Raw genomic sequence first — 20,114 nt, 5'->3', positions numbered from 1 at the left:
AGGGGGGTTTGTTGAGTGGGACTGGATTGGATTGGATGGAAGGGAATGGAGGATGGTGAGTTTGGGAGAGGTGAATTGGAAAGGAGTGGTATTTAGCATCCCGGGAGGTTGCAATCACTATTTCAAGGCGACATCGAAGCTGCCTTGATTGTTTACCTTCCTAGGTACCCCCTGATGTCATGGACTGCAGTAGGTCAAGTGCCTTGGAAGCCTCCATACGGTCAGATGGCATGAATCTCAACAATCCTTTGATCACGGGGAGAAGGGGTGCAAGAGCTGGATCAGACACATTTGTGTAGAATATTTCATCCAGTTTGGATGCGTTACAAGCTTTTGAGCAGAATTAGTTAAAGGAATAAGGTCAAAATGTTGATCCAGTGGAGACATGTCACTGGCTGCACTTACTTTCATCCACCTGCATAGCGAACTTAGAGTCTGATCGCATGTGCTGCCACACGGGCTGCCATTCTATTGGCAATTTCTCTATAAAGCCTATCATCTGGGCACTGCAGGCACTCATCTTGCCCCAGTAATGAAACGGATATGTTTTGAAAATAAACATATAGAGCTAGATACTAGGTGTCAGTCAGGAGCTCTCGAACCGAACCAAGGTAGAGATGACTCACCATGCAGCCTGCACGCCATAAATCGACTTTATAATCAAAGCATTCCGTGAATATCGTCTCAGGTACGCGTAGTGGCCCTGGCTGGGCAAGTTTGATAGGCTCTTTGCCTTGAAATGAAACTTTCCCCTAAATCTAATATCCGAATATCCTCATCATCCTCATCAATCCACTCCATCCAATTAGCTACCTTCACTAAGTGTCTCGGCACGCCTTTTTCCAACGGCTGGCCATCAGTACGACTCAATCGGTCAATCTCTGGAGTCCCTAAAACTTCAAAGATTTCTTCCTTAGATGCTTTTGATAAACGGCTACCACTGAAGGCGATATTTGCGCCACTTATATCTATTATCCTTTCAGTATGACGAGATAAGAAGGAAGAAAAAGGAATAGTGTTTCTTACCACCGTGACCCATCCCCGCATCATGAATAAAAGCAATACCTTCCAGAAGCTGTTTCGATATTCGAAGAATAGTCTCAGTCCCAAGTCGTTCCTCAGGCTCATAGTAATTCCGTAACACCAATTCAACCGATGGGCCAAGCAATTCAAACACAAGTCATTGATGGACACCATTAGGACCCTGATGGAAAGATGTATCCAGGAACTGAACAATATATTTTGACGACAGAGATCCCTGGGAATGCTTCTCCAACCGTCGAAGATTGTTGAGTTCGCAGGATTCTACTGAGCGGTCTGCTGCCATGATTTTCAAGGAAGCCCATTGATCTTGCCTTCTACAGGTTAATACCGACACATGGCGATCAAAATGGATGGTGAGAGGGGGCAGCCTTACTCTAGATCACGTACAAGCCAAACAGTTGAATATCCTCCCCATCCTAGCTTATGGTGTACTTCATAGCGGCCGTCTTTGAAGGTATCGCCAAGACTGACGGGATGGTAACCGCCCGGTTGATACCGGGCAAAGCTTTCCTGGGTATAAAGCAAATCGGTATGACGATAAGGAGAGGAGTGGTTATTCATTGTGACAATGCAAGGAAGGATTGAAGAATGAGGAAGAAGGAAGAGAGGGGAACTTGAAGGGAGTTGACCCGGGAATAAGTGAGGTCCCGTCCGCGGAAATACGCGCGGGCCAGATATCAGGCGCAATGATTGGCTCCCGGCTTGCTTGCATAACTCTCGATTCGTTTTGTCCATTGATCGGTATTTATGGCGGGTACCAACGAAAGCGTCACATCACAGATGCCTTAACCTGCCCTGTCATTGGCCACCCTATGGAGTGGCAGGGTTGCCCTACGGTCCCAAGACATAGAAGCCACAAGGTCTAACAGAATGCCTGATCTTGTTGAGTCGTAGTCCCCTCTCATCTCACAGTATGACCATGTCCTTAGCTAGCGTAGATAGGATGACTGGGTATGAAGGTTCCCTTTGACGCCTCAAAACACCTCAGTACATTCTCACGAATTACAAGCACAATGGGGACTTTAAACCGTTTGCTTATATAGCCCATCCAACAAATCATTCATGGATGATAGATAGCAAAGTAGCTTTGAGGACGCCAGTCCTATGGTATTATCATATTGACATTGATTTGAATGAGGTAGTATAACAGGCAGTAAATCCCAATGTCGAGTAAATGATGCGCGTGTGGGTTCCCACGGTGAATGCAATCCAAGGTAGCTTTCAGGACCTAATCAATTGCACTAGTACAGGCTTGAAGGAATTTCTATCCAGTGCAGTTGGAAATAACACGCATTACAACCCCAACAAACTAATCGTCGAACTACGTTTCGACGACGGTTTCCTCACACCCAGACCCATCAATTGCCGCACGGCCATTTGGGCCCCCCGTACCCCATAATCCATCGTGACCGCCACTTCGCTCGGGATCTCCACAAACTGGCCGATTAGGCCGAGATTGACGATTCCCGGGGGGATCACCCGCGGGCGATCGCCGTCCGTGCGGGGCAATAATGTCGCGGCCATGCGCGGTACCACGCATGGAATGGTGATGGCGTGGTTGAGGATTTCGCGGACGGGAAATTTGAGCTGGTGGAGGATTTCCTCGAAGATTTCTTGGCCCGAGCATTCGAGCATGGGTTTTTTGATGAATTCGCCTTCGCGGTCTGGGTACATTGCATAGCCCCAGAGGACTTGGATGTTGGGGGGTTGGTTCGGGAATAAGGGTTGCTGGGGGAGACTGAGGCTGATGAGCCAAGGGGTGTCTTTTAGGGTGGTTAAGGTGCTGCTGCCGGGTTTGTCGCGGGTGAGGGTGGTAAATCGGGTGAAGAAGTCTGGGGTGGATAGAGTGATAGTGAAGGATTCGAGGCGGGATTCGCTCATTCGGGTGCAGAAGTTGTAGGCGTTTCCAAAGATGGGGTTCTTGGTGGAGAGTTCGAGCCAGAGGAGCCAGTTCTCGTCGAGGTCTTTTTCGATTTCCATGAGTTCGAGGGATGGTGGGGTCGTGTTGGTGCCTGTTGTGGAACCGGACATGACGGAGCCTAAGGAGACGAGCACGATGTCGCGTGGGCTCAGGGATATTGTGTGCTCCGGTTCGTTTTCATGAATGGCCTTGATGGCAGATACGCGGTGCGGGTCGCTACTGGACGGGGAGGTGATGATGTCGGTGACGGTAGTGTGGAAGCGAAAGTCGACGCCCTCGGAGCGTAGAAACTGCGCAATGGGCGAGATGATAGACTCGTGTCGGTTGAAGCGACCGCCATCAAGCCGTTGGCGCCGATTCAGATTGTGAATGTCATGCATGAAGTGCTGCAGGTAGCGCCGAAATTCGGCTGCGCTGTGGGTGGGCTTGATACCGAAGCTGGTGGGTGTTGTCAGGTTGGCAAGATGACGGTGCAGGGAATGGCTCACGTCGTGGATAGGATCAGCCAGTAGCCGCTCCTGAAGAAGCTTTTGCTGAAGTGGTCGCAAATGCGCGTGCGTCCGAGCGACTTTTCTGCTTTCGAGCCCATCATGAACAGGTCGACGCGGTCGCGCAGGCCCACGCTGGCTTCTTTAGCAGTGATACGTTCGATACTGTGCTTATGACGGGTCAGGAAGCGGGTGTGTGGTGTATCTTTGACGGCCTCGGTGTCCCAGTATTGATTGATCTCTTCGAGGACGGTTTGGTCGGGATCATCCTTGGAAGGGACCAAGTCAAGAAGCTCCTCCATGCAGACGTCGTTGAACGGGGGCATCCCTCCACCACGGTAATCGTAACCATTGACATGGTCGCCAGAACTGACCGTCCCGCCCCCGGCCTGGCTCAGGGTTTCGAGGATGTGAATGCGCGAAGGGGGCAAGTTTGCCTCTTGGATGAGATAGACAGCGGCCGTAAGTGAAGTAATTCCCGCGCCTAGGATCCAAGCGTCCATCTCCTCTGGATGGCGGCGCTCCGGGGGTGGAGTAAGCGGGACCGAAGAAGAGGACATGATGGCGATGGTCCTTAACCTAGCGAGCAGCAGAGGGATTCAAGAGGATATAAATCATGCCTCATACGTTCTGGCCAAATCCGGAGGTGGCGGAAGGTTTCTGATGTCAGGGCTCGACGACTTCCTCCTTGTCAGGAGAGCAGAACCATGGTTCATCCCGGCTAGGCCCACGCTGACGACACAATGATCCCTATGGCAGCAGGTTGTTGGTTTCATGTGGCTAGTCCTTATCCCCAGAAGGGTTTCCTAAGCGTATATGTTCTAGAACCAGTGGCTGGAAGAATTTTCCGGCTACTCTCGGGACCCTCGGTTCTCGCCAAACGGGCACTGTCCCCTGCGTTCCTTGTTCAACACATCCTCGATCTCCCGCACAGACTGACGGCCCTTTCCTTCAAAGTACCTCGGCCCTAGGTCTGCCAGATCAAAACCATGGGGGTAGTAAGTGTCGCCCTCATCCCCGGGGAGTGGCAGTCCGACGGCCCAGGTTACCCACGCCCCTGGGCCCCAACGGTTCCAGAACGTGGGCTGCACATAGTACGGCATTCCCTTCCAAACCCGGACATAGTACCGACCTTTTTCATTCGGAGTTCTGCTGAAGACCTCGAGTCGGAGGAAATCGGGACGAGGGGGCGCGAGATATCGCAGGACGAATCTCCGGAGGCCGACAATCCCGGCAAATATCTTTCGGTGCAGCACAGGTGGCGCATCATACCTGGTCCATGATCCATGAGCCAATCACCCAACCCAGAGCATCGAAAGAAGACTCACATCATCGCCTTACGCAACCTATCATCCATCACACAGGTAGCCAATCGGACCCCGATACCTCTCACCCAGTCAGGAAACCCATAAACAACCACATCCATGGTCTTGTCAGCAACCAGACGATTAGTTTCATCCGGCCTCATATTCTCCATTTCATACTTAGCACTCCACTCCCGTATCTCCTCCAAGAAATGTAACCCATCTCGAAACCCATTCTCACCCGACGGCAACAGACCGTAACTAATCCCCAAGGCATCGCCAAGACTCTTCCAGTACGTGCCGATAGCACACTGCTCCAAATCCGTCATGTCCCTCCACTCGAACCGTTGCACAAAGCGGATTGGCTCAGTCGCAAATAAACTCAGTGTATAGAGCATGTCTGACTCGAGGATCTTGCCGCTGGCGCGGTATCCGGCGTGAAGGAACCTGGTGCGGGCAATGGCGGTGCGGGCGCGCGGGGAGGTGGGAGCGTAGGTCATGAATTGGCCAATGAGGGCGCCGGTGTCTGCGTAGCGCTTGAAGGATGTGGCTGGGTTGGAGAGTTGGGAGGTTTGGAGGAGCAGGGACGAGATGGTGGGGGTGCCGTACGTCTGTACAATCACATGTTAGTACCTCGAGGGTCGGGCGGGGAGAGGGAATGTGTTGGGATACCCGGAACAGCGCAAACTGTAGCGCTTTTATGGCTGTAGTAGGAAACTCAAGCTGGAGAATGTTCTTCTGGATGGCCCAGGCGTCGTGATCGGTCATCTGAGCCATGGATGCCCGGGTGGCATAGTGAGGGTATTGGTGGCGGAGTTGGCGGACGCGCTGGAAGCGGAGAGCGGAGACGAGGAGGAGGTAGGCTAGGATCAGGGTGAGGGCGATGGTGAGATGGGGGGAGGGAAGTTGATCAAACGTGGAGGGGATAGTACTAGTTGCAAGGAGGCTTTTGAAGGCGGACATGGTGGTTAATCGTGGACGTTTGTTGCTGTGAAGGATGGAGAAGTTTGAGAGGTGGCGGTTATATACTTCCAGTACCATGTAATATACACCTGCCAGGGCTGTCATGACCGCTACTATATCGTATACCTCAACCACTTCCTTCATGTGCCACAATCAACGGCAAGCGGACCGAGGAAGAGGGGCGCGGGGTGCCGATCAATCAGTCGATCCTTCAGCGAGGAGCCGGTTTGGGATGCGCTGTGTGGAATCCATAGCCGAGGATATACAGGGAGTCAGAAAAATTCTGCCGGACAGAAGAAGCCGATACACTACAGTCTAAATTCACCGAGGGGGACGTGATGCAGCTGCCCTAGGCATGTAAGATTCCATTCTGATCATACTGCAACAACGGTGATCCACTACGCTAGATATGATAGAGGCCTAACATCTCCCCCTCTCCTTTACGGACACTACTCAGTGTTTATGGTTCCCTCGACCACTAAGACCACATGCGTCGAATATTCGTCCCCCGCAAACGCGCCTCGATAGTCCTCAGCCGGTTCGGCGTCAAGTCCATATGGCGTGAGTTGGCCAGCCTCCAGCGCGGGTCATCCAAGTCCTCGCCGTCGTGTTCCTCCCTCAGGTAATCCCTTCCCCCGTAGCGAGCCACAGCCCAGATCCACCACATGGTAAAGCGCAAGGGATCATACTCCCCCTGAACGGGGATCTGGTCTCGGTTGATGGCAAAAGTGAGCACTCGGAACTTTTCGAGGAATGCCATGAGCAAGGCCTCCTGCTCGCCGCTCAGATAGTTCACAAAGTAATCTCGGTGTCGCTGGTATCTCGGTTCCGGGGCTGGTTTCGAATCATACATGAGCAGGTGCATGCCGGCGTCGTGGCGGGTCTGCACCGGCGATTGTCGCGGTGCCGCGATGACCGCAAGAGCCCAGTAATGCCAGACGGATCCCGTGAGATGGTGCTCCCTCGTGACACAGAGCGTGGCCCAGTTCTGCTCTCCGACGTGAAAATAGAGGTTGTGAAGATGGTGGCCATTTCGTTTATCCGAGTCGGTGTATTTGAGCCATTTGCCATCACGATCATGATCGTCGATAAAACACAGGGGACGGTGGTTGACAGCAAAGTCAACCCCGCAGTCTTTCAGGTTGCGTCGAAACGAGGCGAGATGGACTGCAATCGTGTTCAAGTCGTCCTTCTCGTTGATCATCCGTATGTGCCAGGGCAATTGAACGAGCGTTGGGGTGATGGTGTCGTCCATCTCCTGATCATTGTTCCCCCACAAACTGTCACGCATGGGGAGTCCGTCATTGGACAAAACGCCCCCGGGGATCCGACGGAGCTCAACTCTCTTCGGCTTGCGGTCGCCCTCGCTGGGAGGGATTTCTTCGTCACCTTCGTCACCTTCGTCATCACCTCTTCCCCTTCCACGTCCCCGTATACGAACAAGCCTTCTAAAGCCACTGAGGATCCGCGGGCCTCGGCCCGGCTGTTGTTGTTGTCGTTGCGGATTAGGCCCCGTATGACTAGGTCCTACTTCAGCGTGCGTCCGCGGTTGGGTATGCGCAGCAGTTCGTTCAGGAAGTGACACCTTCGGATTATTCTTTGCCTTAGGCCCAGGCACACTATCCTTATCAGGCACGTGTTGACTGCATGTAATGTAAGGTATCGGTGGCATCGGTTTGGGGATTGAATGATTCCTAGAAGAGAGCGGCGCCACTGGTTTCGAGAGAGCCGGAGTGATTACGTCTTCATCTTTCTGTACTTGTTCGGTGTGTTTCTCCACTGTAGGTGTGGTTACCAAGGAGATGGGGACTGCCAGCGATTCCTGGTTGACAAGTGGGCTAATCGGCGGTGAGACCGGGCTCTGATGGAGCGGATTTTCAATGCGTTCGATTATTGCATAAGTAGTCACAATCTTCTGCTTCCCGTCTCCAGCCTTTGCTGGGGGTTGAATCACAGGTGACTTGAGTTGAGCTGGGGGTAAGGTTGTCGATAGCACGTCACGGGAGCACTCCAGTAGGATACCCATGTTGATTTGATGAGAATATGTGAGCGAATGTGGGTGGACTATCTCTGATATAAAGATAGAGGTTATATTAGTATGGTTGCTGGTATGAGGAGGGATAAGACAATGTCGTTGGATACTCGGGGTGTCAGTGTTCGCGATTGCTTCGTGGGATTGAAGGCCAGGGAAAGAGCGTCCTGACGAGGCGTGCCTCCCTCTTTAGGTGATCTCTCTAAATCTTGGTTTCATGGCTTGGTCATACTAGCACTGCTGGATTGAAACAAGGCTCGTTCCCTAGCAGCCAACATCACCGACCCAGTTCAGGAACCTAGTCGAAACCAACCCAGGTTCATACTAAAAGTTGGATCCTGTCATAGCTTGTACGATCCAAATCTAAAAGGATCCTCGCGTGGAAAATGTGGATTTTCCGGGTCCTTCCCGATGTTACTCTCTTCGAGGACTTCAATTTCCGTGGTTTTGGTGATGGCAGTATCGTTCTGACCCGTATTTCCCGGGGAGGCTACATTCGCCAAACCTGTCCCGTCCACTCCCGTCTCGAACAGCGACGCGTCCGGCATGCGACGTGGAAAGGAAATGGGCCTCGGCTTCTGGATAGAGAGAGAGTGTGTGTAATACGAGGCCGTCTGGCGAGTCCGATGCAAAACCACAATGTATGACTGACGTAGGGTAGGAAGGGTGGCACATATGATAATCACGTACATCTATCCAGTTTTAATCAGCATGATGTGGGTTTTTTTGGCTTTGTAAAAAGTCATACCTCGATACTAGCGGGAGAAGATGCATGGTTAATCTATCTGTCAGTGTATGGATGAGATTTGGACTTACGAGTACCATGTCGTGATGTCTGCCCATGACCTTAAAAGTGGTTGTTAGGTAGATTGAAGATCCATTGTTCAGCCCTACATACATGTAATATCTGAATGCGCAGGGAGGTTCTTCAACAGAATAGCCTTGACCAAGGTGGCCGCGGCCGCCCTTCTGGCGTCAGTCAAGTCCTTTGCGAGGACGGCCTTTGTACTCACAGAACGCCTGCACTGGTAACTGCTAAAACGCCTACTTTCATCTTCCAGGGAAGCTGTATGTTCCAGAAAATGAGGATGGGAAATATGGCCAAGGTAAGGTCGGCAAAAGCGTTGAATGCTGGTAATAATGTCAGCTCCGGATTTCCTTTGCAAGAGGGGTTGAATACCGACATGCTTGGGATATTCCCGCTACCAGCTGGAACTCCAGACTAAAACATGAGCCCTCAACCTCAGGGCGCCATATCTTCTGCGGGGGGCGGCAAAACCCCATGATGGCAATGATGGCCAGCACGTTCCAGGCGACGGAGATCGCGCTGAAAATGTACAAAAACCACCGTTTTGCCGGAGTGGCTGTTTGACCCATCAACCGTAGCAGAAAAACGACGACCGACAGCTTGCCGGTTGTGGTGCTGACCATTGAGAAGTTGGGCGCGATGACGGTGTACTTGTAGGCCTCAATCCTCCATTCCGCGTCGACAATGTCGGCCATGTGCTGTCCCAGCCCATAATGTACGCCCACTTGGGCCAGCCCGGAACATACAATGGCACTCAGCTAGATCGGGGTCACATTTCCAGTCAGCCAAATCTTCAATTGGGTGGTTCCTGGCAGTCTTACCAGCGAAAGAACGATAAAGACGTCATCCCAGCCGCCTTTGTGAGTCAGTAGCAGCCGAGTGTACAGTCGAACAATGACGACGATAGTGGCCACGCCTCCGAAGGTCCAGGACACGGCGGTGATTTGAGGGCCTTTATCAGCAGTCATGGTCATCCGAGCCAGAGTTCTGAGTTGATCTGGGTCGGACAATGGGAGCGGGGTTGGTAGGGGGTTTTTAAATTGTCGGTCTCTCCTAGCGTACAAAATCACAATCCAGGTAATCGAGCGATTACAAATTCTCAGGGCTGAAAGCCAACATGATTCTACCGCCCAATGTGATTGGCAAGCGATACGCTGAGTTGTGATCACATCGGAACATCTCACATGGTGGACTGGACTCTCAATGCTGATCCAGGCGTTCAGTAACCCCGATCAGGGAAACGAAATAGACGCCCGGATGGCCCGAAAAGTTTGGTGTGGGCACCGGCGCCGCGCTAGGATTGCAATCCATGGCCGTTGGCGCGTAAATCAGGGAGCTTGACAGTCGGCGGCGGGTCTCCTGCACGTTCTATCCCAACAGCAACCAATAATGGCTGCGGTCCTGCCTGCGCCAACAAGGTGACAGGTTCACCCCCTCATTATTGCGCACCATTCCGCGCCACTTTGGAGAGCTCAGGTTGGGCCGTCGACTGAAAGCAACAAGAGCCCGGCCGGCCACAAGGCGCGGCTTGTCCCGCTCCGTTCTTTGTCTTTGTTCCTCTTTCTTTCTCCCTTGTTCCCTGCTGCTGGATCCTTCTTCCTTCCGTCCGCCCAATGGTGTACACTGCTACCGCTGCTCAATACACTATTGCCTGGTTATTGGAATAGTCATGAAATAGTGAATGTATTCCAAGAGCGACCGTGGTAGCGTTCATCGCCCGTCTATGTACACCATGCTCCGGGCGGCACGAGAAGTTGACTGAAAATTACCGTGATCGGTTATATGCCACTGATCGTGGTATACATTGCATGTCGATCAGGCATGGCCAGTTCAGGCCGGACCACTGAGGAGATCCAAACAAATTTGACGTGAGTGTGAGATAGGGCAAGTGTTCACGCTGGGTGGGTGGGATTATCAGACATTTGATGGCCGCAAATGCCGTAACAGAGATGTCGTCCTGGTGGATATAGCTGCTAACCAGGTCATGGCCGCACTTCAGACCAAGTTCTCTAACGGACCAGGACGGCTCATCTTGGAAGATATGCCGCAAGTAGTCGCTGAGGCTACTCAACACCCGAAGATCGAGCATGTGCTATTTGACCTGTTTCAGCCCCAAATCAACTCAAGGTCAGTTCCACCGCACTTTGTTGACCACGTCTCCATTTCATTTAACACGAGTTGGTCGCAGATGCGCGGGCCTATTATATGACGTTTACTCTGCATGACTGGTTTGACGAGGAAAGCCGGCAAATCCTTAACCATATCGCTGCGGCCATGAAGGAGGGGTATTCGAAGCTGATCATTGAGGTGTTTGTTCTGGCTGATAAGGACTGCGCGATGCTACCAACCATGTGGGACTGGGAAATGTTAGTTTTCTGCAACAGCATGGAGCGGACGGTTAGTCAGTGGACCAAGGTGCTCGATTCGGCTGGCTTCCGGGCAGTCAAGTTCTGGGCGCCTCCGGGAGACGGACAGAGCATCATCGAGGCTGAGCTGAAGCCCGCTGTTGGGTTCAGTAGAAGTATGTTGTAACGTTGTAGGGATAGTATGAATCTAGATTGCAATACACGGTGATCAATCCATTCTTGGGCGCGAAGCCTCATCTCCAAGTCACCCATTCTCATTCGCAGCAACCAACTGAATGGTAAAGAGGTGAAATGACACGAACAGAAACCAGGCGATTAATATTCATCAAAAGACGAAACAAGAATACCTGGTAAATTGACCAAATGAAGGATGACACTTGATGGACTGATGATACCAGGTTGACAGACTAAGCTCGGATGAGAGGAGAGGCGACAGCTAGGTAGAGAGACCAGCTAGAAGCCGGACCCGACACACCGGTCAGGTGATGAAGGCCGCCTTGTGAATAGCCACCACTAACTTCTCACTTTTCCCAAACCCGTCACCATCAAGAAATCAAATTCCGTGCAAGGTATACTGTCTTCACTGACCATCATCAATAAACCCCCCCGTAAAATATGTAGGGAAGTTGGGAATTGTGGCAGGTGGTATTCGGCGTTTGTGTGGTGGTATTATAGGGACAATTACGGATGGATCTTGATGGTGACTTGCTCTCCGAGGTTTGGATGGTGGAACTTCTCAAGCGGGGTTTATCTTTCTGCAGCAGAGATTATTGGTTGTTCGGTGCCTTTTGGTGTTTATACTAATATCGTGTCCAAATTGTATGGAGGCGATACTGCTGGAGTGATACCTGATCGAATAGTGTCTGGCTTCGAGAATGGGGATATGCATGTTGTGTGGAAGGGGATATGCGGGTTGACATGGTAGAAGAGAGTTGTCTGTTTGGAGAGTATACTTCGAACTGGGATTATTCTTGCCGCAGGCTATGTACATGCGCCAATCTCACAGATGAGGAAAAATACTGGACCAACGAAGCGTCGAATATACCCCCACGGGCACGCTTCTTAGGCTAACAAACGACTCGACCGTGAGGTACAGAATGCATAGCATGTACGTCAGACCACAGACTAGAAAGACAGACATGAGTACCACTCGGAACCAGGGCGGCATCCAAGGCGGCCAGTCTGATGAAGGTTTGGATTTGATTCCAATAGACAGGCTCTCACAGTCTCCCAGATCTGCTGCACCGCGAAACGCGTCGCACATGCTTACGAAGATGTCGAATACCTGTTTGATCGTGCTGCGGTTGTTGAATCGTCCATAGTAGGCAAGCCGGATGAGAAAGAGCTCAATGCCCCTGTTGCGAACGATCAGGTAGGCAATGGTTGGGAACGCGCCCGTCCCGATGGCCGCCATCCGCCAGAGCAACCGCTCCGCGGAGCTGGGGAAGTGCCAGTGCCACGCCGTCGCATGCAGCCCCCCTGTCAGGACCGCGGTAACCGCAGAGGCCAGCTCGACCCCATGATCGAAGAACACGCTCACGTCGTACATCGAGCGCAGGAGCATGTGCGGGAATGACCCGTGGCTGGGCCGCTCGGTGATGAAGAGTTGACCGTAGAAAGGGTATTTGGTTTCCTGCCGGCAGTCATGCCCCAGGAGCTGCTCTCTATCCAAGGGTATCTGAATGGGCTGCGCCACATCCAATGGTTTCGACCACCAGCAAATATACGCGATCACTGAATACGGGATCTGGATGGCCACATGGACTTCGAGCAGAGTGATAGGTAGACCCGCGGCTTTACGGCCGATGATCTGCACCATCATCCACAGCACCTGGACCACAGCGATCGTCTTGGCAATATTGCTTGACTTGCCTTTGTCGTCAATGATGCGATGATCGAAATGCGCTCGAGTCAGATGACCCTTGTTGACCAGATCTTGAATGAAGCCATTATTGAGCAGCTCGATAAACCCGTTCTCCCCAATCGTCGTGACGAGCTTGTCGTGGCCCGACTGCTGGCTTATTCTCTGGCCATCCTTTGACCATTGGCAGGAGGAACCTGCCCCCTGGGTTTCGTTAACCACAAATCCACCCATAATCACAAAGAAGGATCCGCTCAGGCCCAGCCACTGCTGACGTTCATCATCTCCCTTCCAAGCATCCAGCCAGGCCCGATGGACGCGTTTCGCATGGAGCCATTGCGCGACGGCCATACACATTATCATCTCAGGGAATATAATGGCACATATCATCAAACATAACTTGTAGTATGTCTTTGCCAGTGGTCGCTGGACAGGAACCAGGTTCGGGTGCATCGCGGTCCATACGCAAAGGATAAGTGTACTCAGGCAACTCCATAGCAAACCGAATGTACCTCGTTGATGAGGTTCGGGCATGTAGGACACCACCATGTTGAGGCTGTGAAGAACCAAGTTAGATCTAATCAGGCAGGGTAGGACAGTGTTACACCTACCGGGTAGTCAGTGACCTTTTGATGAGAACGTCAATATCTAGAATTCCTCACATGGGGACTCCAAAGGTAATAAACCCGAGAGGCAAGCTTTGGGTAGTATTCTTCATGGAATTCACACCATTGGGTTTCTGGACTCAGACGTGAAGCAAGGGAGCATAATTGGATAGCTCATGGGCTGCTTACCCCGCACCTGTAAGTAATTGCTTTTGGTGGATATTTATAGCCAACTATTGGACGATATTCATGCCAGGTTGCAACTGATTGGCTGCCGCGAATTTGGAAGCATTGGGTTGCACATAATAACTAGTGCTAAGTAGCTTAGACAGCCCCATATCGGGGCGACTGACTGCACATGTCATGTAGTAGGCAACCAGGCAGCCTTAAGCCATAGCCAAGTAAACCGATATCAACGCCAACTAATCTGCAACCTGCTTGATATCAGTTCCTTTTCCGTAGAACCCTTCAACCACGCGAAAAGCTGTCGGTCGTCTACTTAGAACGACCGTTCCATATGACTCCACTTGGTTCAAGCCTGGCAGGTGGTCGGGCAATTTCCCCGGGTTGAAGACGGAAACAAATGCTCGAGATCGACGTCCACAAGACCCACTGGGAAAAGGTGAGGCTGAACGGGCTGAAGGGGGTTTACATTGTCTGCAGAAGTGGACGTGGCATGCTTCTGATCGACGTCCGACGGGCGCTCCCCAAGTTTCCCGTGCTGTTTGCCCCTTAAGCCAGTGAAGGGAAGCCGCATCGCGTCGCCTTTGCCCGATGGCCTGTGTCGCCCGCCGTATCACGGCAGAACAGGGCGGTGGGCAGAGGCCGTCGATTGGGATCCACGCAGCCACGATCTCCTGTCCTCCTGCTCCATCACCTCTCCTTTCTTTCATCGGTCCGTGAGTTGCCAACGAGATTCACGAAGCTCTGAACGCAGAAATGGCACTCAATGGGCTTAGCAACCTCGTCGACAGCGCAAAAAGCGATCGTCTCGGGGAACGCGCGTGGTCCCACCCAGGCAGATACATGGTGGAAACCACCGCCGACATGCTGCCCGACACGTAGCAGCCAACTGGCACGAAAGAAGTTGCTGCTCCTCCTATATAAGAGGATGACTGACAATAGGAAATCAATCATCTATGTCTAAGCTTCTTCTGAATTTGAACGGCAAGATGAGGCTGCTCAATGTGAGAACTTACCGGCTAAAGGAGTACTTCGATAGTGAAATCCCCGATTATGCGATCCTGTCTCATACATGGGGGAGGGATGAAGTGACTTTCCAGGATATCCAAGCATTTGCGCGGTCTGGGTACCAGAATCAAGTCCCAGACAAGGAAGGATTTCGCAAGATCAGGTATGCTTGCCAACAGGCCGCCAGGGACAATCTGGAGTATGTCTGGGTCGATACCTGCTGTATCGACAGAAGCAGCAGTGTCGAGCTTCTGGAAGCGATCAACTCCATGTACCAGTGGTACCTGCGGTCGAGCAAATGCTACGTTTACTTGACTGATGTCCCCAGAGATCACCCAGAGGTCCTACCAGATGAGAAAGTCAGGAAGGTCAGCCTTGGCGGCAGGTCTATTGTATCTGTCAAAGGGCGCAGCCCAAGTCACCCCGAAGCGGTAATGGATAGCCCCTTTGCACGATGTCGCTGGTTTACACGGGGATGGACATTGCAAGAGTTGATTGCGCCTAATGACCTGACCTTTTACGGATCCGGCTGGAACTTTCTTGGTACCAAGGCATCACTGGTATCTCTGATTTTTGTCATTACTGGGATAGATCAACAAGTTCTACAGGACTCTACAGACACCAAGGAGTCCCTACGATCGATTTGCATCTCACAGAAAATGTCATGGGCTGCTACGAGGCGAACCTCCAGGATAGAGGATGCAGCATACTGTCTTCTCGGCCTTTTTGACGTCCATATGCCTGTTCTATACGGTGAAGGCAGGGCGGCGTTTATCAGGCTCCAAGAAGAGATCATGAGGACATCAGACGATCAAACGCTGTTTGCATGGACCTATTGTGACATTGAACGCGAACGGCCATATACAATATTGGCTCCCTCTTCATCTTGCTTTCTCAAAAACGTTGTCCAGTGGTCACGCCCCCGAAGCACCGGACCCTATGTAATGACCAACCGAGGTCTCCACATTCCACTCCCTGTCATACAACAACCCGGACACCGGAAGGCTTGCTTCGCCCTCTTGGATTGCCACTACGAGGATGATGTCACGGGAATACTGGCCCTTCCTCTGGCACCAAGATCGGACGGGACCTATGAACTTGATCATGACAGTTCACGCGGACGACTAGTGCGAGTTGATTTGGGAATGGAGACAAGCGCCAGACCTCGTGATCTTTATATCAGGCTACAGCCCAGTGTTCCTGATCCACGCACAGGTCTTACATGCCGATTCAATCTCGATGGAGGCGAATCAGCAGCTCCACCTTTCAGCGTCAAGGAATTCTATCCCTCCCGGGTTTGGGATCCGGAAACCCGCACCTTGCGACTTACCAGCAAGGACTCGTCCTCTTTTGAGACATGGGCCGCTGTGAAGTTCGAGGACCCATCTGGCAAAGCTATTGGCGTAGTGTTTCACGTATCACCAAGACAACTCGAAAGTGCCTCATTCGATGTGCATAGCTGGGTCTACATGCAAAGGATGGAAAAGGATGCCAGCCTTGCGCCAATAGTGGATCAAGTCATCCGAGGCTGTTCCTCGGGTTCGGCCTATGAATACGGAGGTCACGAGTCTTATACCCTTGCTTTCAGTCGACGGTATAACATGGTTGCCACCAATACATATCTCAATGGTCCGGACCCGGAGATACATGTCAATGTGACCGTCATGGACCGGCATGCGAAATGCAGTATGCGACGCTTCTTTGACGCAAAGCCAAAACCAACAAAGACTTTGGAGGGACCGGTCAAAGAGAAAAATGCTTAACACTGTCTGGGCAGGTTTATGCATTGTGCAAATTTCTTCTGTGCTATTTTATTCTATGCGACTCACTTGTAAGGCCTGTGGAACGGCCTCGTGCTGGCTGTGAAATTCGGCATGGCTGTATATAGCCAAGCGCATTCCGATACTCACAGACATTTCGGTATTAGGCACATGTGGCTGCGAGTTATAATTTCTTAAGATTCAATCTAATTAGAAGCGCCTTGTCAGTCTCGTATCAAATGTTGCTCAAAAAATGCCACCCGACGAACAAAACGCATAATGAAAGGAGACATACTGTCCCCTCACTACTGACCCATCGTGTCCAACTCGACCCATTGTACCAGCTAGGTCTGTCTTATCGCAATGCAGACACGGCCACCGCCCGTCATGGTTCGACTAAAAGCCGCACCAGTGAGAAATCCAAGATCCTATAATCAAGAATACCACATCGCTGATTGTTCAGAAATACATCACTATCAATCCAATGGCATGCGCAGACACGACATCAGGGTTAATATCCCATTGTGCTATGCCTATACAGGTAGTTTCTCCGAAGGACAATCATCGACATACCCCCAGTCTCACCCGACATCTCATAATGTCCTCGGTGGTACTGTCCGAGTCGGTATCATTTATCCGTAGAAAGCCTCCTGTGTTTGTCCGGATTAACCAACAATAGCCTGTACCAAGGCATCAGAGTCATGGTCGCTGTCTCAGGGGCAATCAAAAAGAGAGCGTGATGATAATAGCGTGGAGTGAGGGATGTGTGATGGTGAGCTCCGTTGAGCGGCAAATGAAAGAAACTAGGGATGTTATCACTCAAGTGCTTCCTGGGACAGTTCGACCTTGTCGTGATTATATTCAAGTGCTATGATGCTGAAATGCACATGGAGATTCGTATTGAGGAAACGCGAATGTTTGGGAGCAACCCACGAGATCGGTCCTGTGGAAGCTAGGGATGGCCATAGTCAAAGACCACGACTATCCACGAACCCTGTGTAACGTGATTGAGGACTCACTATGAAAGCCATGATGCTTCTCCGCTTCCTCGTCAGTATTCAAGTCGTTCATGTTTCCCATCCACAATGTTCCCATATCTCTTGATATGTTTCTGGAAGCTCTCCCTCGTATACAAACATCGCCAATGCAAAGCTTTATTATCGTAGTGATTTTTGCACCCGACACAATAGAAGCCCCACTCCGTACTCCCCTCGCGCGTATTGATCAACGGTGCGCGAATAACTCCCAGAAATCGCTGCCCGTAAGAAAAGGTCCCTTTAAACCTATTCCTCGACCTATGTCGTTGAATAAGTTGACTGTCACGCAGAGGACCCGGTTCTGGGTATTTCTTCAATCGTTCAACTTCCAACTGATCTGCGTATCGGTTCATCGCTTCGACAGACCCATGTAGCTTGATCCCCGCTTGTCGTGCAGCATCATGGTCGACATATGTGAACCGTCTCCGATAAGTAGATTTAACTGGAGAGTACACCCCCGGAAGACATCTCATTTGAGGCAGATTGGCGAAGTCTTCCCTCCGGAGACCGAATTCTCGTGCCGCAGTGACTTTCAAAAGGGGACGATAGGTAGTTCTCGTGCTTAGGCAGAGGAAGCATACGCGACGGCAGGTGATTAGGTATAGGTAACCGCCGAAGCTGCCGCATTTTTCGCATGTGTCGGTAAGGAGGGTTTCGTGGAGATGCTGGCATGTTATCCAGTCTCCTGTTTCGATGCTGAGGATGGCGCGGATGGATATAGGTGCGTGTTGAACGATCTGGTTGTATTGGGGGACTGAGTTGACGATTTGTCTGGCTTGGCGATTGACACGGCGAAAATCGGTGAGGGCTTTGATTTCAAGTTGGACGAGGATTATTTGGAGGAGTTCTAATGGGAGTTGCTCCAAGGTTCCTAGCCCGTAGATTGGGGCATCGTGGAGTTGTCCATTGTCCAGGGGGCAGAGAGTGGGGATGTCATCTAGGGTGTAGTCCGCTGTGTCCGGGTGAGAATAGGTCAAATCCTCTAGATTGTGGATGGGTGTCATATTATTCTTAGTGGTTGGTGGTGTTGGTGTTGGTGTTGGGAGGGGAGAAGGTTGGGGATGAAGCCGACAGCAGAAGGCGTTCTAGGTCGTGACTCACCTCCAATAGAATTGGTTAACACAGTACAGCCACCCCACTCAGTCAGATTAATATGCAGCTTACCCCCCACGGCCTCCCATTCGGTTTCTTTATCCTCTGCCTTCATTCCATATAGCCAGCATGTCGCTACTACTTCAGTTGCCAAATGAGCTGCTGCTGTCTATCGCAGAGTCACTGGAAACCGAGCATAATATCAACGCATTTGCCCAAGCAAACCCCCGTCTCTACAGTTTGGTAAACCCTTATCTATATCGCCGTAACGTTCGACAGGACGACAGTTCCTCCTTGGTGTGGGCCGCGGAATGGGGCCAGGAAGCGACAGCACGCAAAGCGCTCTCTGCCGGAGCACAGACACAGTCCAGAGCTCTGCAAGCGGCGCTGCTCGAGGCTGCTAAGAATGGGCATGTGGCCGTGGTCCAGTGGCTGCTGGCCACCACCGGGGTGGATGCGAATTCCAGGAATTCTAAGGGAGAGACGCCCCTTTCACTGGCAGCGGGAAATGGGCGCGATGAAGTGGTCAGAGTCCTATTGGCAACAAAGGGCATCAACCCCGATTCTCGAAATCACAATGGGAAGACTCCACTTTGGTGGGCTGTCTTGGGTGCACATGAAGGCATACTCAAGCAGCTCCTTGCTGTGAGAGATGGTGGCGGTGTCGATCCAGATCCCAGGGATTCTCAAGGGGAGACGCCGCTTGGGTGGGCAGCACAGAAAGGACTTCTAGAAATCGTCAGATTGCTGCTCGTCACAAAGCGCGTCAACCTGGATTCGAGGAATCTAGAAGGTGAAACGCCATTGATGCAAGTGGCCCTGACCGGACATGCAGCAGTTGTCAATCTCCTGCTTTCCACGGGATATGTCGATCCTGATCGGAAAGATCAATGGGGAGAGACACCACTGATAAGAGCAGCTGAGAAGGGCCATGAGGCAGTAATTGAAATGTTACTTGCGACGGGATGTGTCGATCCTGATTGTCGTAGTGATGCCGGACAAACACCTTTATTGTTGGCAGCATGGTATGGATATGACAAGATAGTCAGATGACTACTCACCACGGAAGGCGTCGATCCTAACTCCAGGAATGGACGTGGAAAGACGCCATTAACGCTTGCAGCGAGTCATGGACATGAACAAATAGCGAGGTTGCTACTTTCTATGGGAAGCATCGATCCGGACCCCAAAGATGAAGTTGGATGGATACCCTTGATGTTTGCCTCACGAAATGGACATGAGGGGATAGTCAATCTGCTACTACAACGTGCAGGTGTTAACCCCCACCATCGTGCAGAGGATGGAGACGACGCTCTGTTGTGCGCGGCAGAAGGCGGCAACGTGGCAATAGTCAAAACGTTGCTTATGGCTGGAGCTGACATAGAGTCCAAAGACGCTGATGGAATGACACCCCTTACTATAGCGGGATATGAAGGACATGAGAATGTAGTCAGACTTCTGCTTGACGAGGGCGCCTGTCCAGATGTCAAAGATGCCCGCGGGGACGGGGGAACACCCTTATTTTGGGCAGTGCACCGTAATCATGAGGCAGTAGTCAGGACACTTTTTGCCACTGGAGAGGTCAATCCTAATTATCAGGACTCTAGAGGACGGACTCCCCTGTCAAAAGCGGCAGCCTTCG

At 51.7% G+C, this 20,114-nt stretch overlaps 9 protein-coding genes across 9 annotated transcripts; 2 read left to right on the top strand and 7 right to left on the bottom strand.

The window, feature by feature from the left end:
• Nucleotides 1-160: 160 nt before the first annotated feature.
• Nucleotides 161-1,605, bottom strand: BO94DRAFT_554042 (kinase-like protein; the record flags this gene model as incomplete). The annotated part of the gene is given in 7 exon segments (XM_025613691.1): nt 161-330; nt 406-568; nt 627-727; nt 747-968; nt 1,027-1,123; nt 1,193-1,358; nt 1,418-1,605. 7 exon segments carry the CDS (start codon nt 1,603-1,605, stop codon nt 161-163), a joined length of 1,107 nt encoding a protein of 368 aa, XP_025471002.1.
• Nucleotides 1,606-2,187: 582 nt separating this feature from the next.
• On the bottom strand, nt 2,188-5,720 carry BO94DRAFT_510532 (67 kDa myosin-cross-reactive antigen family protein; the record flags this gene model as incomplete). Its single annotated transcript, XM_025609736.1, has 5 exons — nt 2,188-3,403; nt 3,454-3,890; nt 4,368-4,725; nt 4,782-5,368; nt 5,430-5,720. 5 exons carry the CDS (start codon nt 5,718-5,720, stop codon nt 2,338-2,340), a joined length of 2,739 nt encoding a protein of 912 aa, XP_025471001.1. The 3' UTR covers nt 2,188-2,337.
• A 478-nt stretch (nt 5,721-6,198) lies between these two features.
• On the bottom strand, nt 6,199-7,392 carry BO94DRAFT_458601 (uncharacterized protein; the record flags this gene model as incomplete). The annotated part of the gene is made up of 1 exon (XM_025607806.1): nt 6,199-7,392. One exon carries the CDS (start codon nt 7,390-7,392, stop codon nt 6,199-6,201), a length of 1,194 nt encoding a protein of 397 aa, XP_025471000.1.
• Nucleotides 7,393-7,942: 550 nt separating this feature from the next.
• On the bottom strand, nt 7,943-8,638 carry BO94DRAFT_325694 (uncharacterized protein). Its single transcript, XM_025606934.1, has 3 exons — nt 8,569-8,638; nt 8,501-8,507; nt 7,943-8,444 (listed from the first exon to the last, which is right to left on the bottom strand). The coding sequence occupies exon 3, from the start codon at nt 8,442-8,444 to the stop codon at nt 8,094-8,096; it is 351 nt and encodes a 116-aa protein (XP_025470999.1). The 5' UTR covers nt 8,501-8,507; nt 8,569-8,638; the 3' UTR covers nt 7,943-8,093.
• A 123-nt stretch (nt 8,639-8,761) lies between these two features.
• BO94DRAFT_458467 (uncharacterized protein) lies at nt 8,762-9,528 on the bottom strand (the record flags this gene model as incomplete). The annotated part of the gene is made up of 3 exons (XM_025607793.1): nt 8,762-8,883; nt 8,937-9,318; nt 9,382-9,528. The coding sequence occupies 3 exons, from the start codon at nt 9,526-9,528 to the stop codon at nt 8,762-8,764; spliced, it is 651 nt and encodes a 216-aa protein (XP_025470998.1).
• A 1,175-nt stretch (nt 9,529-10,703) lies between these two features.
• On the top strand, nt 10,704-11,123 carry BO94DRAFT_532189 (S-adenosyl-L-methionine-dependent methyltransferase). The gene has a single exon (XM_025611071.1). The coding sequence runs from the start codon at nt 10,766-10,768 to the stop codon at nt 11,090-11,092; it is 327 nt and encodes a 108-aa protein (XP_025470997.1). The 5' UTR covers nt 10,704-10,765; the 3' UTR covers nt 11,093-11,123.
• A 700-nt stretch (nt 11,124-11,823) lies between these two features.
• Nucleotides 11,824-13,344, bottom strand: BO94DRAFT_532186 (uncharacterized protein). The gene has a single exon (XM_025611070.1). The coding sequence runs from the start codon at nt 13,334-13,336 to the stop codon at nt 11,927-11,929; it is 1,410 nt and encodes a 469-aa protein (XP_025470996.1). The 5' UTR covers nt 13,337-13,344; the 3' UTR covers nt 11,824-11,926.
• A 1,220-nt stretch (nt 13,345-14,564) lies between these two features.
• BO94DRAFT_458898 (HET-domain-containing protein) lies at nt 14,565-16,346 on the top strand (the record flags this gene model as incomplete). Its single annotated transcript, XM_025607815.1, has 1 exon — nt 14,565-16,346. One exon carries the CDS (start codon nt 14,565-14,567, stop codon nt 16,344-16,346), a length of 1,782 nt encoding a protein of 593 aa, XP_025470995.1.
• Nucleotides 16,347-17,701: 1,355 nt separating this feature from the next.
• On the bottom strand, nt 17,702-18,417 carry BO94DRAFT_563691 (uncharacterized protein; the record flags this gene model as incomplete). Its single annotated transcript, XM_025614369.1, has 2 exons — nt 17,747-18,417; nt 17,702-17,717 (listed from the first exon to the last, which is right to left on the bottom strand). Exons 1-2 carry the CDS (start codon nt 18,382-18,384, stop codon nt 17,702-17,704), a joined length of 654 nt encoding a protein of 217 aa, XP_025470994.1. The 5' UTR covers nt 18,385-18,417.
• Between the last annotated feature and the right edge of the window lie 1,697 nt (nt 18,418-20,114).

Source organism: Aspergillus sclerotioniger (genome assembly GCF_003184525.1).
Source record: "Aspergillus sclerotioniger CBS 115572 chromosome Unknown BO94scaffold_5, whole genome shotgun sequence".
NCBI classification, from domain to species: domain Eukaryota; kingdom Fungi; phylum Ascomycota; class Eurotiomycetes; order Eurotiales; family Aspergillaceae; genus Aspergillus; species Aspergillus sclerotioniger.
Note: the sequence above shows the minus strand (reverse complement) of the source record. Positions and strands in the feature narration are given on the sequence as shown.